Source organism: Gossypium hirsutum, chromosome A02, assembly GCF_007990345.1.
Source record: "Gossypium hirsutum isolate 1008001.06 chromosome A02, Gossypium_hirsutum_v2.1, whole genome shotgun sequence".
NCBI lineage: Eukaryota > Viridiplantae > Streptophyta > Magnoliopsida > Malvales > Malvaceae > Gossypium > Gossypium hirsutum.
In genome coordinates this window covers 104615347-104630993 of record NC_053425.1, presented here as the reverse complement: position 1 = coordinate 104630993, position 15647 = coordinate 104615347, and the positions used below count along the sequence as shown (strand labels likewise).

The following is a 15647-nucleotide window of genomic DNA, read 5'->3' as shown; positions in this document are numbered from 1 at the left end:
GAATCTCTCCTATACTTTGCTCCTTTCTATTTAACCTTCTTCCATACTTTTTTTTTTGTGAATTATTAGAAAAGAGTAAAGTCCTAACAGCAATACAATTAGCGCGACTAAAAATTCAAACTAAATCTGAAGCGGTGAACACCTTAACTATCATATCAACGCGAGATTAAACCATAACTCAGTTTCCTCTCTATCTAAATTAAGATTTAAAACCCAACAATGAAATAAGATTTTAGCTAGATTTAAGTAGAACTGATATTAATTAAAATGAAATTAAAAGAGATGTTTGATTAATGTTTAATATGTTTGTGGAATTAACAATATTTGATTAATATCCAACCAAGCCTAGAGAAAAATAAACATGAACATCACATCACTTGAACACTAAGGTTTTCGTAAATCAATTTAAAAACCGTCCAAAAGCCATTTTTAAGCTTCAAGAAAACGAATTTGACCTAACACAAAGTTATCCTATTTATATATAAATTTCCATTGCAAATTTTAACTATAATTCCTACTAATATCCTCAACCCTTCAATCACACACGAAAAAACCCTACATCTCATCTTTGAATTTTTTGTAGTTCAATGTTTCCACGACTTATATTCCCTGTTTTCTCTTTTATATATATATTCTATGTAAAGTCTTTAATCAAAATAGACTTTTAAAAAAGAAAGGAGGTAAACTCAATTCAAATATGAATTTCAATATAAGTATATTCCTGAAAAGTATAAATAAATTTTTTCTTTTATAAATTTTTTCATATATTTGGAGGTTATTGAAGGTTATGTTATGGGAGATAATCAGAGGCAAACAGGGGCATTAACCCCTTTGGTTAGGTTGGAAATTTTTATTTTAAGCCCTCCTATAAATTAAAACATTAAATTTAAGTCTTTTTTAGCTTTTCATTAAGTAGAATTTGCATTTTTGGTCTTATAAAAAGTTAATAATTTAATCTAAATTTTTTTAACACATTTTTTTTAAAATTTTATAATTCATCTTGAATCTCTAAATAAATTTTTTAACTTCATCCCTAATTAGATTCCTAAATATAGGTGAGATATAAATATTGATACTGAGCACTTTAAAAAAATTAAAAAGTCCAAGCAACATTTTCGATAACCTTTCTTTGGGTACTGAATTAGATTTTTACCCACGACAAGGCATCAATGTCATAAAGAAGAAACAAAGGGATCATTTCATGGAGGGTTGGAGAGGGGCCTACGTTACTGAAGAAAAGGTTACATTAATGGTGGGATGGGTCCATTGATGTCTCCCCTAAGAAGATTGAGGAATAGACTAAAATTCAAACGCTTTTAGATTAAGATAGCCTATTGGGGCTGCCCCCATATGACGGTGAAATCGAAAATTTTGAAATTAAAAAATCGAAATAAAATTATAAATTTCTAAATATCAAATTACAATTTCATTATATAAATAAAGGAGTCAAGACTCCTACTTATTTTTATAATTCTGACTGTAATCTTCGATTCGACTCATCCAAACAAGGGTTTCACATTCACATGTCTAAATAACCTTTCTCCTACAACAAAACCACGTGGCCTTCTTCAAGTCCTGGAAAAGGGGAAAACCCCTAATTGAAAATAAAATGAAGGAATTTCAAAGAAATGCTAAGCATGACAGAAAAGGAAGATGAGCCAAAGTTGAATTTGCCTTTGTATATATGCAACTTGTCAAGGGGGGGAGGGTATCATATGTCGGTTTCATTTACAGCCAAACATTTCTATATATATTTACTTTTGTTAGTTTCCAAAACATGTGAAATCTACATCATAGACTAGTCGAATATACGATTTCAACACTCAACACATTAAAAAGTATGTAAACATCATTGTTACACCCGACCCATAAACACCTCTAATGATCAACAACTTATTTATTATATATGTATTATCGAATATTGAATTGAATAAACATATATTATAATAGAATTTAAGGAATCTAAGCCTATCTCTTTTCTTTTCTTTTGCTTTATCATTGAGGAACAAAGATTTACCAAACTCCACCGTCCATGGGGTAGTTAATACCTTGAATTTATGAGCTTATAATAAAAAAAGGAATGAGGGACATTAAACAAAGTGGCCGACATGGATTATATGGGGTAAGACATAAAAGGGAACATAAGGGCCACAGTTTCAAACATTAGAGTCCTAATTCAGCATGGACTTTACAGGTTGGTCAAGTATTTTATTTATGAATTTTTATTATTGAATAATAAATGTGTATATATATACCCAATAGCAATAGCTGAATCCAATCGATCTCCATTAACAACAACAATCAAAGCTTTTTTTTCCTTTTATCAAACAACAAACACAAGATTGCAATAAAAGTATCATATCATATTTGGTGGCATCAAATAAGATAAAAAATGGGGTTATTGTCAAGAAAAGCCACGTGCAACTCACACGGCCAAGATTCTTCTTACTTCTTAGGATGGCTTGAATATGAGAAAAACCCTTACCATCATCTCCATAACCCTAATGGTATCATTCAAATGGGTCTTGCAGAGAATCAGGTAACTCACAATAATTCAAAAAAAAAAAACCCATAAAAATGGGGATTCTTTATATATATATATATATAGCTTATTAAAGATGCAGTTATTATTATTATTATTTGCAGCTGTCGTTTGATCTTTTAGAGACATGGTTGGCTAAAAACCCAGAAGCTGTAGGGTGCAAGAGAGATGGGCAATCCATTTTTAGAGAGCTTGCTCTTTTCCAAGATTATCACGGCCTTCCTGCATTTAAAAAGGTATAAGCTTTATAAAGCTTATAAAAATAAAGACTTCCATTTTATTTTAATGATATAAATGAAATAAAGATGATGATATTTGTTATGAACAGGCATTGGTTGATTTCATGGCTGAAATCAGAGGAAACAAAGTGAGTTTTGATCCAAATAACATAGTCCTCACCGCCGGTGCAACTTCCGCCAATGAAACTCTCATGTTCTGTCTTGCTGAACATTGCGATGCTTTTCTTCTTCCTACGCCGTATTACCCGGGGTATGTTTTATTAAGGACAATATTATGATTTTGGTCCCCTTATTATGATCAAATTGGATATTTAATCTTTTGCATTTTAGTTTGACATGATTTAATCCTTTTAGATTTAGAATAACATTAATATTTAATTATTTTGGTTAAAATATTAATGTATATTTTTTTCTTAAAAACACCTTTTCCAACACAAAAAATTTATGTCAACCTGATACAAGAGAGAAACTAAAAAATTTTTTAGAGGTGAAATTTAGTTGTAAATTTTTGAGAGATCAAACTGTAATTTTATCATGCATGAACTTATGATTTCATCATTTTTTAAGTAAATATATATAATTTTTTTCATTTTTAAGAGGCCAAAATATAATTTTTACCATAGTAACTTTTAATTTTAAAATTTTTTAGAGGACTAAAAAGTAGATATACCTTTTTGGGGCTAGGGTCCTTACCTACCTTTAATTTCACCCTTAAAATGATGAGTTAAAAGCAGTGTTTTTAAGAAAAAAAATCCATATACATATTTTACTCGAAATAGCTAACAATGGACTAACTAATGGGATTGTAAAAGTAGAGGATTAAGTTAAGTCAAATTAATATATAGGGACTAAATGTCAAAGCTTAGCATTGTAGAAGGACTAAAATAAAAATTTTACCTGTTACTTTATGCATGAAATCATCAAATACGTGCCGACAAACTATATGAATTATTTTCTTCCGCCATTGTTTCACAGATTCGACAGAGATCTCAAATGGAGAACCGGTGTTGAGATAGTACCGATCCACTGTACCAGCTCCAATTGTTTCCGAATCACAGCATCCGCCACTGAAGAAGCTTATCAACAAGCACAAAAAAAAAACTTAACAGTGAAAGGAATCTTAATCACCAACCCATCAAACCCCTTAGGCACAACAATGACAAGACCCGAACTAAACCTGCTCATCAACTTCATCACCGAAAAACAAATCCATTTAATCAGTGACGAAATATACTCCGGCACCGTGTTTAATTCCCCAAGCTTCATAAGCATAATAGAAGCTTTAAAAGACATGAACATGGAGAAGAACAACAGAGTTCATATTGTTTACAGCCTTTCTAAAGATCTGGGTCTCCCTGGTTTTCGTGTCGGTGCAATTTATTCCAACGATCCCACCGTCGTGTCCGCCGCCGTGAAAATGTCGAGTTTCGGTCTTGTTTCTTCACAAACTCAGTACCTTCTTTCAGTCATGTTATCCGACAAGAAATTCAGGAACCATTACATTGTTAAAAACCAAAACAGGCTTTTAAAGAGACAGAGGAAACTGGTTTCCGGCCTGGAAAAATTGGGGATTCGTTGCTTAGAAAGCAATGCTGGGTTGTTTTGTTGGGTTGATATGAGACATCTTTTAAGCTCCGACACGTTTGAAGCTGAAATGGAGCTTTGGGAAAGGATAATTTACGATGTTAAACTCAACATTTCTCCTGGTTCTTCGTGCCATTGTAATGAACCAGGGTGGTTTAGGGTTTGTTTCGCTAACATGTCGGAAGATACACTTGAACTCGCCATGCAAAGGTTAAAATCCTTCGTTGGTTCCATCAAAAAACATAATCACCAAGAGTTGGAAAAGTTAAGGAAAGAATCCCACGTTGGGAAATGGATTTTCAGGTTACCGTTTCAATCCTTCAATGAACAAGATCAACGATAAAGTCATTCAAGCCATAACTTTTACCTAGTGTGAACATGCATTTATGTATTTGATAGGAGAAGATTAGAGATCCAAACCAGACTGGTGTCAACTGCGTTCGGTGTGAACATATTATGGATTTAAATATATATAAGAAGAAAGGTGTAGAAGCTGTTTAGAGATCCAACAGGGACTGAGATCAACTGTGTTCGGTGTCAACATTTTATTGATATCTGAGAAGAAAGGGTAGGAGTTGTTTAGAGATTTGAAGAAGCCTATTCTTTATAAGTTATTTCTTAATTTGTAAACAGAGAAACTGCACTCAGCCCATATGGGATTCGTAGTGTGTTTATGCTATATCCACCATGGATGATCAAATATAGAAATAATTTATTATAATTATATAAATAGCTGTCTTTTTTTTTCTTTTTTTTCTTTTAGGGTTCATAGTTCTCCTCTCTTAACAATGTCATATTCAAGTTTTAACACTCAATAATGTGGTTTCTTTTTCTTTATTTTACGTGTGCAACATATTTCGTCAACAAAAAGTAAGATTTTGTGGAGGTTTAGATTATATGAAAATAAAGGTAAAAACTGTTTTTCGATTTTGTTTCCTAGTCGATCCACCAACTATACGAAAGCTTTGGGGAGTTGCTTGCAAGAAATCTATAAAGTGAAATTTATGTGCCTTTTTTGAACATTTTTAGGGTTTAATTTAATTAATGCTTAATACAGGTTTAGAGTTATAACGCGGTTTTGAAGCAATAAAAAAGGTTTAATCGCTTTTTTAAACTAATTTGATGTTAATTTTTTTTTTAAAAAGTCAAATTTCACTATAATATTTTTTTAACAAAAATATTTACTAAAATTTTAAATATGACAATGGACATGACAATTTGTGTGTGGTTCATGCTTATTTTTTATAAATTTTTATTTTTATCTTTTAAATTTTTTAAAACATTTTTATAATTTTTAATTTTTTGTTGATATGACATATACAACAAATAGTGCTCTATGAACATAAAATATATATGAACTGTCACGTGAATTACCATGCCAACATAATTAAAAAAAATTATTTTACTTAACATTTCCATTAAAAAAATGTAATTTGACTATTTCTAAAAATTAATAATCAAATTTAATTAAAAAAAGCAAATTGATAAAAAAATTAAGCACTCAATTTATTATTATATAGCTATCATAGGTTTTAGTCATCAGGCTCTGGAATTAAGAAAGCAAAAGCATGTCAATATTGTATAGTTTGGAGATTTCGTTGTCGACGACTTAGAGGAAAATAAGGACAAAATTATAATTACCAAAAAAGTATGGAGAAAATACTAGAAAGATTCTTTTTCCTTGTAAAGATAAGTGAAAATTATTTTCATTCACATGTCACATACATAATCAACTCGATTTTCATGTGGTGTTTTTTAAACAAATCAACAATTTGTTCTCTTATCTTCATATAGCTAGTAGAAATTAAATTGCTCAGAAAATTTTCATGAACGAAGTTACAATCAATTTTCATGGCTTTGGTTTCTTTTGTCAAAAACTGGGTTGAGTAATATAAAGAGCATTAATCCTCCTACTATAATTAAATTAACTGAATTTTATGGGTGTAGTTGACTTAACATCAGTTCAATAGGTTAAATCACTTAATTGGAATTTATTATATAAATATATTTAAAATAATTAAAATGTATTATATATGTCAATTAAGTCGGTTAATCTTGCATGCTTAACTTCTTGATAGGCCATTGTTATTAGACTTGTTTAAAGGTTCAAGTGCTCGTCTAAGCTTAAACTCACATCCAATATTTTAGAGAGTTTAGGCAAAAATATTAGACTAAAAAAAAGGGTTGGATAAAAAAGTATACTCATTTGTAATATAAGCCAAGCTTAGGCAATAATATCCCTATGTATGATATAAATACTATAAATAGACTTAATCTAAACATAACCCAACCTATCTAATAAACGCAGGTAATAATCATATTGTGTTTTCAATTAACAAAAAAGATTTGTGCATAATAACTCACAAAAGCTTGGGCAATTCTTTTAGGTTATAATAGGAATAGCAAAATCCAAATTGAGCGGATATTTTATTTAGGTTACAATATTAAAGAATCTTTTCCGATTGAATGGAGTAAACTTTTTTTTTTTAAGTGAATGTTGGATGAACCAAGCCGATATTTTTTTTACAATGGATATGGAACTATGGCAATTGCTTACTTTATCTCAACTTACTCTACTATATAAAATTATTATTTTACTCTTGTATATATAATTATTAAAAGAGTAAAAATGTATTATAACATAATAAAAAAAAAACTCATGCTTTATGTTTACTCTTTCTTTTGAAGAACTTACTTCCCTTCAAAAGGGCCAAAAATATTAAAAATAACTAACATTTATAGAATAGGAATGGGTGCATCTAACATTTATAGAAGTGATTCTGATTTTTTAAATTACACATTCAAAACAAAGCAGTCAAATGGTAAGATAGAGTGTGCCAACTATGAAGCCACAATGGATTTAGCAATATTCGTCCTTGCTTTGCTCCATTGCCACTCCTAATTACAAACATGAGTACAGCCACAACTACAAATACATGTTAGAATAACTGTAACCAAAATAAAATATTAGAAAACATAACCAATGACCATAACTACAATAAATATCATCAAAACTAATGCTTTTTTTTTTCCATGGAGTTATTATTATTATAAAATTATGTTATTGTTCATGTCGTTAGTTTCTGTTTCATGTATATATATTGCAATTGTAGTAGAGGAAGGAAATTTAGTTTCTGTAAATAAATAAATAAAAGCCCTTCAAAGGGATATCAGGATTACCTGATTATTTTAGTGAAGGATTTGCATTGAAGTTTAAAATAAAGCACCTAAGTTGAGGGGTTAATCGCTACTACTAAAACAAATTGAACTCTAAAGCATATTACATCAATAGAATTATTTGAATAAAAATAGAAACCTTGGCCTTGGATTAGTGTATGTCATTAACAATTTCATTTTAAAAGTCAAAACAAAATAAGATTTTTGGTTGAACCCATTGTAGGTGATGGAGAAAAGCTGGTTGTCTGTGAAAAGCATGTTTTCATGTTGGGTCGTAAATGAACAGCCAATACTCATTTTCAAAAAGTTGGTTCTAATCCTCCAGCTTCCTGATAAATCCAACCAAGCTTTGCTTGATTGAAAAAGTGTTATGAAACCACCCGCTGTTAAGTATCTTCTAGGAAAGCTACAGAACTGACATAAAAATATATATTATTGTGTTTTTAAAATAAATATATTTTTTGAAGGTAAAATAAATAATATATACTAAATTGGTTTAATGACTAACTTAATCGAGACCATAACCAAACCAATAAAACCGACTTGAACAACACAAACTTCACTAATTTTACTTACCCCTAACTATAACTCATACTTTTGCTCTTGGAATTGTAAATTTTAACATTTCTTAATATATATATATAAATAGACATAAAGGGAATCTATGGAAAATGAATGTTGACAGGCATAATAAATATTTAGTTTTTTAACCCAAAAATGGTAATCTCCATTAACAATTATGTTGTTTTAACTGTTACAAGGATACTGAAGTTTTTACCTGAATAAGTATAAACAAAAGAAAGCGCTGCCTTTAACTTTAAGCGAGCAATCAGCTAATCAGCTTTATATTTTTAATACATACACGTATTCATATTCAGCAAAAAATAGAAACAGAGAAACAAGAAACCATGATCAACTCTATAATATATAAAAATAACATATCAAAGTTCCGGGATATGAATAAAACCGCATTCCCTCATTTTCTATTCATATATAAACACATTTAGAGATCTTAGGGACTAAAGCATCAATCCGTCCCCAACGATTTCCAACACCACATACCAAACTACGCCGATAAACCACTAATATTTTGCCATCACTTCGGCCACCAAACCAACACAAGACTCTCTCAACCAAAACCCATCACACCATCGCCCAATGAACCAAGAAAATATCAGAAAACCATATACTAAAAAGCCATACCTGAAGAAAGAAGAGGATGCACAATCATTGACAAGTTCACTCTTTTAAACAAGATCTGAGTTAGTTAAAACGGTTTGCTTATTTTAGTTACTGCAACGCAAACTTATCCCTTCTCAAGTATATATTAGTGTTTTCAGCTATTCTGCAATACACCAAAAGGAGTGATTAGAAAAGGCTGCTTTAAGTTCAATGATTGATCTCTCATAATTCATGCTTTCACAGTAGGCTAAGATGGAAGGCGGGAAAGAAAAGAGTACCTTTGTGAAAAATAGTTGAAACATCAATCAACTTTAGCACCTAGAAAGAAACTATATTTCTACAACAATTGCTTCAGCCCTGCCCTCGATCTGGTTCTCACTTTGTCATCTGGTCGGACAGTAACATTGTCTTCAAGTTTTTGTTTGCCTTTTCCCAACATGTCTTCCGTTGGCTGCAGAATAAAAATAATTGCATGAACCTTAGGGATACAGAATAAGGACGGACAAGGGAACGTAACTAAAGAAGAATATATCAAACTAAGAAAACATAGACAGCAATAAGAAGGTGATTTTGCTCTGACTAAATATGCCAAGGAACATTTCCTACAAGATGGAAATTGTATCAATACCTGATCAACTTGTATGCATATTACAAGTGCTACTGTTAAAAAATGTTGATATATCGGTAAGGGGAGAAGAGCAAAGAATTCAATTGTAAATAAGAGTCTAGTAAAATGTTCATAATGTCATCAGCATGCAAGAAACTTGCCAATAGGTACGACCAGAAATTACCTGACAAGGGATAGTAAGTTGAGAAACATTCCCCATAGGTACCGCTAATAGTTCCCCAGATTTATCCTTCGCTCCCGTATCCTGCAACTGGTCTATATTTTCTACATTGGATAAATCATCTACAGTCTCTTTTACATGGATTGCTTCAGAAATATTAATTACTCTATCAACAATCAACTCATTGGTCTCATCAGCCCCTCCTTCACTTTGATCGTATGACATTAATTCAGGCTGATCCAGCACTACATTTGGTTCAGTTGAATGTACACTGAAAAAGGAACAAATTTTATTGTAAAGAAAAGTGAGCTATGCGCATCAAGAAAGAACATGTTGAAAAAATAAAAAATAATGCAAGTACAGAAGTGGATACCGGTGAGTGTTATCCTCTACTTCAAGTACAGAAGCATCCTTTTGCCTACTCTTCTTGGTGCCATTTGAAGGTATGTTGTCAAGTCTCCTTTTCCTTCCAGCTTGAGTTCTTTCAAAAACCTCACCTTCAGAGGGCACTTCCAGTATCTTTGGTTCTCCATCCAATTCCAACGATCTTTCTTCAGGCTTCATTTGAGCCTTGTCGGGGGTATGTTTGAATATCAATTCACTGCAGCGCTTGATCCAAGAGAAACGGGCAGAGCCAGAGGGACTGCTATCTGGTTTTGCCATCGGAGAGTTGAATCCATTGCCATTCACAGCAAAAATCTTATTTTTATCTGAACCAGATTCCACATTTTGCAGGACAGCTTGCTGTTTCAGATTATTTCTTTCGGATGCTTTCAGGTGGCTAAGTTCTACAATAGAGCGCTGCATTTGAGCCACCGTCATATTATCCAAAGCAGCTTTCAAGTCCCCCAACTTTTTTAGCTCTTCAATCTCAAAATGTATCTCTTTTCTATCAGCATGCAATAATTCCCTCTGTTGCTTCAATTTGTGTCTTTGCACCTTAAGCTCCTCAATAGACTTGTTCAACTCAGCCCATTCGTGTTCCCTTCGCTCACGATCCAACTTGATTTCTGTCCTCTCAGCATCGAGCCTTTTCATTTCTAGAGTAGCTTGTTCCAACTCTTTCTCCGCTATTTCCTTTAGAGCATTAATATGATCAAGTTGATTTTTCTTTTCTCGCTCAAAAGCTTCCTCTCTTTCCTTCAAAGAACTTTCCAATTCTTCACGCCTTTTCTCAATACAATTCTCCACCTCCCTCTTTTGGGTTTCAATTCCTAACAAGAAATCAGCACGCTCTTGTTGAATCTTGTTGAACCAATCAGAATGCTCAGTCACCATCTTTTTCATGAAGTCCTCTCTCTCACGATTCAATGATTCAACATCCTTGTTATGCTGCTCTCGCATCACATCACGCTCACTTCTCAATCTATCACGCTCATCCTTGAGATACTTCGAAATTTCTTCTCTATCCTTGCAAACACGCGCTGCTTCCTTCCGCAACTCTTCTCTTTTTTCATCAATCAACTCCCACTCAGTTTCAAATTTTGCCCTCTCTACTTCCAACCTATCAACATCAGCCATAAGCTCCAATTTTTGAGCCCTAACCAAATCAAGTTCTTCCTTCAGTTTTAATTCTAAAGTTGATAATTCATGTGTCTCACTTCTCAGGGCTTCTAGTTTCTCCTTTTCATGATCAACTTGATTTCTTTTATCTTCCAATGACAACAATGACTTCTGAAGCTCTAGTTTCATTTTACTCATCTCTTCCTTTTCTTTTTCTAAAGCAGCTTTCTTCAACTCAAGTTCCTTTTCAAAAGCACTCATATTTTTTTCTTTGACATCTATGAGATTTGACTTCTCAGCTACATCCTTCTCTTTCTCTGCTAATATCCTCAATCGAGCATCAAGACCATGTTCTCTTTCACAAATTTGGTCCTCCTTGTTATTTATATCCATCTCCTTTAACTCCCAGGCCCGTCTCTTCATTTCAATCTCATCTTCCACCATTCTGCGCTTGAGCTCAAGCTCAGCCTCAAACTCAGAGTTTCTGGTTCTCAATTCATTTTCATGACTAGCAATGACCTTCTGAAATTCACTCAAAAGCATAAATTTCTCATAAAAGAAACAGAAACAAAGTTGAAAATCCTAAAGAGTGCTCAACAAAGTAACTCACAGATTCCTTGTTTGCGAGTTTCTCTTGAGAAACAAGCAGCTCTTGTTCTTTCTTGCTAAGCAAAGCTTCTCGCTCAATAACGGCCTGCATGGGAGGAACTGAATTATTATGACTTTCAATGAGGTAAAATAAACAAATTCACATGAAAGTGCACTCCAAATCATTACTGCTATGGGCAAAGGAAATACACAACCTCCTCTCTTTTTGATAGAGAAACTAAAGTCAACTCAAGGTTGGATTTGTCATCCTTCAAAGCTCTACGTTCCTTTTCAAGTTCCGCTTTTGAAGCCTCCAACTCCATTTCAAGACGATTTAGTTCTTCCATTCTATTGAAAATATGCTCCTCTCTTTGATTCAGGGAAGCTTGTCCATCAAGTAGTCTTTCATGTTCTTGCTGTACAATCTTCTTCCTCTCACTCAGCGATTGCCGTTCAAGGTTGATCTCTTTCTCTTTTGCATCAGAACTAAAACATAGAACCAAAAAATTAACGACTCATTGAGACAAAATTTTATTTGAATTTATAGGCTTGTTGCATAATACGAAATCATGGAAAAAGCTATCATATGAATTATAATGTCATCAGCAAACCGTAAAATGCAACAAAGTAGGCATGTATCAGCAGAAAACCACCCTGCCACAGCCAATTAGTTTTCACCTGTTCACTTTCACAACATGCAATCAATCATGTCTGTCTCATATAAACAGCTTAAATAGATTACCAAGCAATCATGTCGCAGATTCTTATTCATAGGAACTTTTCATTACAAGACCTAATCCATATTGAAATTCAGCAAAGAAAAGACTACATTATACTAATTAAGAGAGATATACAAAGCACAATTATGTCTTCCTGGGAAATAAGAGAATCTCAACTGCAAACTGATGGGGAAATAAAACAGAGAAACAATCAAAAAAGCAAATGATGGAACAAACAACATAAAGGAAAACGCAATGCATATGACATACTCTTTTTTGAACAATACAATTCGTCTACTAAGGTCATCTTCACGTGCTTCAACTTCTTGGAGTTTTCTCTTAGCATCACGTTGGATGAAGGTAGCTTCTGTCTGTAAAGACTCTGCTGCACGAAACTTTGCCTCAGCCTCTGAAAACTTTTTCTCAGCATCCTCTATCATAATACGTGCTTCAGCTAATCTACTTTCAGCTGCAACCTTAGTTTCAGCAGATTCTGTACGCATCTCATGCAAAGCCTTCTCGATCTATAAAATCCAACAACAAAGCCCAAAGAAATTTATGGTCCTCAAAGAGATGTAAAAAAAAAAACTACAAGAAAGAGAGACTTCAAATAATAACCATACGCTTGCTAGGCATTCTTTCTCAACTCCTAAAGCTTTCTTCAAACCATCCTCACGCTTTTTTGCTTCTGCCAGAGCAGATATATGTGCAGCTTGATCTCGTTTATGCATTAGCTCGGTTGCTTCAGCAGAGGCTTTAATTTCTTCATACTTGGAAGCCAATTCCTCTCTTTCCAATGTAAGAAGGCCCATGTGGTGTTGGTGGTCAGAGAGCTACATACAAGAATAAATAAATATTAAAAATATGTTAGTAAGCTGTGAGACAAGAAGCAGAGAATGAATGAAGATTTACAGCATGAACTTAAGAGCAACATGTGAATGATGCAAGGATCATCATATGCTAAAACAAAACTGCCTTCACTCCACACTCTTATCCTTTGTACAAAGCAGTCATTTTCAAATTAAGATAGGTAAATATCACAGCTTAATAATACACATCCATTGGAACTATCAAGAGCAAAAACTCATAAGGAAAAATATCCACATAAAAAGCACTCAACCCCAAAATAATGACACAAAGGCGAGAAAAACTGACCAAAACGAGGATGAAACAAATAAAAGAAGCTAGAAACAAACAAACCATGAATGTTCCTAAAAGCTCTTATAAACCTACAAAATTAACAACTCAATTCCATGGTACCACAAGCAGAAACAACACCTCGACCAAAAAGTGCAAACAGACAGGTAAATGAAAATCAAGTTTGTTCAATCAAAGCTCATACAATGTAAACACATGTTATGCAACTAAATTGGCATTTAGCGTTCAAGTGAAATACAAAATTTCTAACCACGAGCAATGTTCAAGACTTTATTTGGTTGCTCAACATTGAAAATTGACCCCATAAATCCCAGTAAAAAATCTAAAACTGAAATGCCTTATATATATATCGTCTTTTGTATCCATATTCACAATTCACAATTTAAATGTTCAAAATATACTAATACTCTTTTCTTTAACCTATTGCACCAAAAACAAAATAAAACCTTAAAAAAGGGAAATAAACAGCAAACCAAAAACCACGAAAATTAATTCAGATAAGCAGTATAAAGATTTAAAGCAGACCTCTGCTTCAAGCTTCGCAATATAAGCAATAAGGGCAGCTTTATCTCTCTTCTTGATAGATTCCTTATCGAATCCAGCTTCCTTGAGTCGCTTCCAGATCGTCTCATCACCAAGAGAACTCTTCGAAACCCTAGACCCCGGAGTTATCGACAAAGCCCTACCAGTACCCGGCGTGAACGGGCTCGCCATCTTCCAAGCCCGATCAACTCACCCTAAAACCCTAATTCCCGTACGATTTAGCTGGATTTGGTCGGATTCTTCACCCTTTTTTTGTATTCTCCGCTGAAAAGAGATAAAAGAATCGAAAGTAGTGAGTCACCGGGTCGCCACTGAGTCGGGTTTTTGTTCTTTAGAGAGGAAATCGCTAAGACAAAAAAGAAGTTTCTACTGTGGGTGAAATGAAAGACGGTGTCGTATTAGGAAATTTGGGCCGCCATGGAGGGAAAAGATGAGAGTAAAGATCCAAAGAGTGACAGTCAACGTTCCACGTCATCAATTTTTTTTATTTTTATTTTTTGCTTTTCTTTTAAAAAATATTAATCCACGGCTAGAATTCGTTGTAAAGATCCTCTTTGTGGGGCAACTTGTAGTTTACAATCAAATATTTTATCATGATTTGCCCAAAATTAATTTTTAATTTTAAGTTAAAATGTCCTCTAAGTCCCTATATTTTTTTAGGTTTAGAATTTAGTTCCTCTATTTTTATTTCAAAAAATTTAATCCCTCCACTTTTTAAATGTAAAAATATAAGTGTAATTGTTAACATTATTAAAAAAAATTCTATTAAATTCAAGTCATTACAACATCATTTTTTTATTATGTGACTACTAAATAAGTATTTTGTTAAACTAAGTCTTATTGGATAATATGTTTTGATATAACAAATTAAAGTGTTATTTAATAAAAGTAAAGTTGAGCAATTTCATAAAATTAAGTTGAAATGGTTTCAATTGAGTCAAACATTTTCAAATATGTTTTAATCATTTTCAAACAAGTTAGAATTGCTCCAGGACAAAAAGTATCAAAACTTTTTGTCTAAGTATCGATATTTTACAAGATATCGATACTAAATTGACATTATACCATTTTCAACCCCTGGTAGATATCGATCTGGTAAGATATCGATATTCCTGCTCCAACGGTCACTTAAATCAACGTTAATTACAAAAAATATCGATACTCTTTTAGTAGGTATCGATACTCGTTGCTACAAGTGAAGTTAATGACCCGGTATTTCATCCCTAATGACTATATTTATTTCTACAACAACTACAACGGTTGAAAATCAATTAGATGATATAAATAGTTTAGCAACAACAAGAGACATGTGCAAAGCTTAAAAGTTCAATCAAAACAACTTAGAACTTAATTGTTTCATATCTTTTTCTTGAAAATACTTGTGAGCTTTCATTATATTCATTTAGCTCAAATGTTCTTTTTTGTATTTGTACTTAATTGGCAAACATCCTAATTGTTTCTTTGTTTACTTATTTCTCTTTGAAAGAAGGTTTGTAACTTAAGGTTTGGGCAAAGGTTGTCAAATTAGTGAATTTGAGAAAATACTTTGGTAAGCTAAGGTAATAGAATAGGCAATTGGGGTCGAACCATTATAAATCATTCTATTCTTTATTGCATATTTTTC

At 32.7% G+C, this 15647-nt stretch overlaps 2 protein-coding genes across 3 annotated transcripts; one reads left to right on the top strand and one right to left on the bottom strand.

Moving 5' to 3' along the window:
• The first annotated feature begins 2302 nt into the window (after positions 1-2302).
• LOC107935250 (1-aminocyclopropane-1-carboxylate synthase CMA101) lies at positions 2303-5093 on the top strand. The gene is made up of 4 exons (XM_041079914.1): positions 2303-2539; positions 2647-2778; positions 2871-3031; positions 3757-5093. The coding sequence occupies exons 1-4, from the start codon at positions 2393-2395 to the stop codon at positions 4706-4708; spliced, it is 1392 nt and encodes a 463-aa protein (XP_040935848.1). The 5' UTR covers positions 2303-2392; the 3' UTR covers positions 4709-5093.
• Positions 5094-8439: 3346 nt separating this feature from the next.
• On the bottom strand, positions 8440-14418 carry LOC107935256 (protein CROWDED NUCLEI 4). 2 transcript variants are annotated; one of them, XM_016867824.2, is made up of 9 exons: positions 14006-14418; positions 12946-13155; positions 12593-12846; positions 11819-12089; positions 11626-11709; positions 9886-11537; positions 9516-9783; positions 9003-9175; positions 8440-8887 (listed from the first exon to the last, which is right to left on the bottom strand). In XM_016867824.2, exons 1-8 carry the CDS (start codon positions 14192-14194, stop codon positions 9062-9064), a joined length of 3042 nt encoding a protein of 1013 aa, XP_016723313.1. In that variant the 5' UTR covers positions 14195-14418; the 3' UTR covers positions 8440-8887; positions 9003-9061. The 2 variants fall into 2 exon arrangements, with proteins under 2 accessions (XP_016723313.1, XP_016723314.1); XM_016867825.2 differs by having other exon boundaries at positions 9886-11534.
• Positions 14419-15647: the final 1229 nt, after the last annotated feature.

Excerpts from the sequence above, each read along its gene's own strand:
- LOC107935250 (XM_041079914.1), top strand. The coding sequence starts at position 2,393 with ATGGGGTTATTGTCAAGAAAAGCCACGTGCAACTCACACGGCCAAGAT. Across the intron at positions 2,540-2,646 it reads TGGGTCTTGCAGAGAATCAG|CTGTCGTTTGATCTTTTAGA; the intron begins GTAACTCACAAT and ends TATTATTTGCAG. Across the intron at positions 3,032-3,756 it reads CCTACGCCGTATTACCCGGG|ATTCGACAGAGATCTCAAAT; the intron begins GTATGTTTTATT and ends ATTGTTTCACAG.
- LOC107935256 (XM_016867824.2), bottom strand. The coding sequence starts at position 14,194 with ATGGCGAGCCCGTTCACGCCGGGTACTGGTAGGGCTTTGTCGATAACT. Across the intron at positions 12,090-12,592 it reads ATTGTATTGTTCAAAAAAGA|TTCTGATGCAAAAGAGAAAG; the intron begins GTATGTCATATG and ends TCTATGTTTTAG. Across the intron at positions 9,176-9,515 it reads AACTTACTATCCCTTGTCAG|CCAACGGAAGACATGTTGGG; the intron begins GTAATTTCTGGT and ends TTTATTCTGCAG.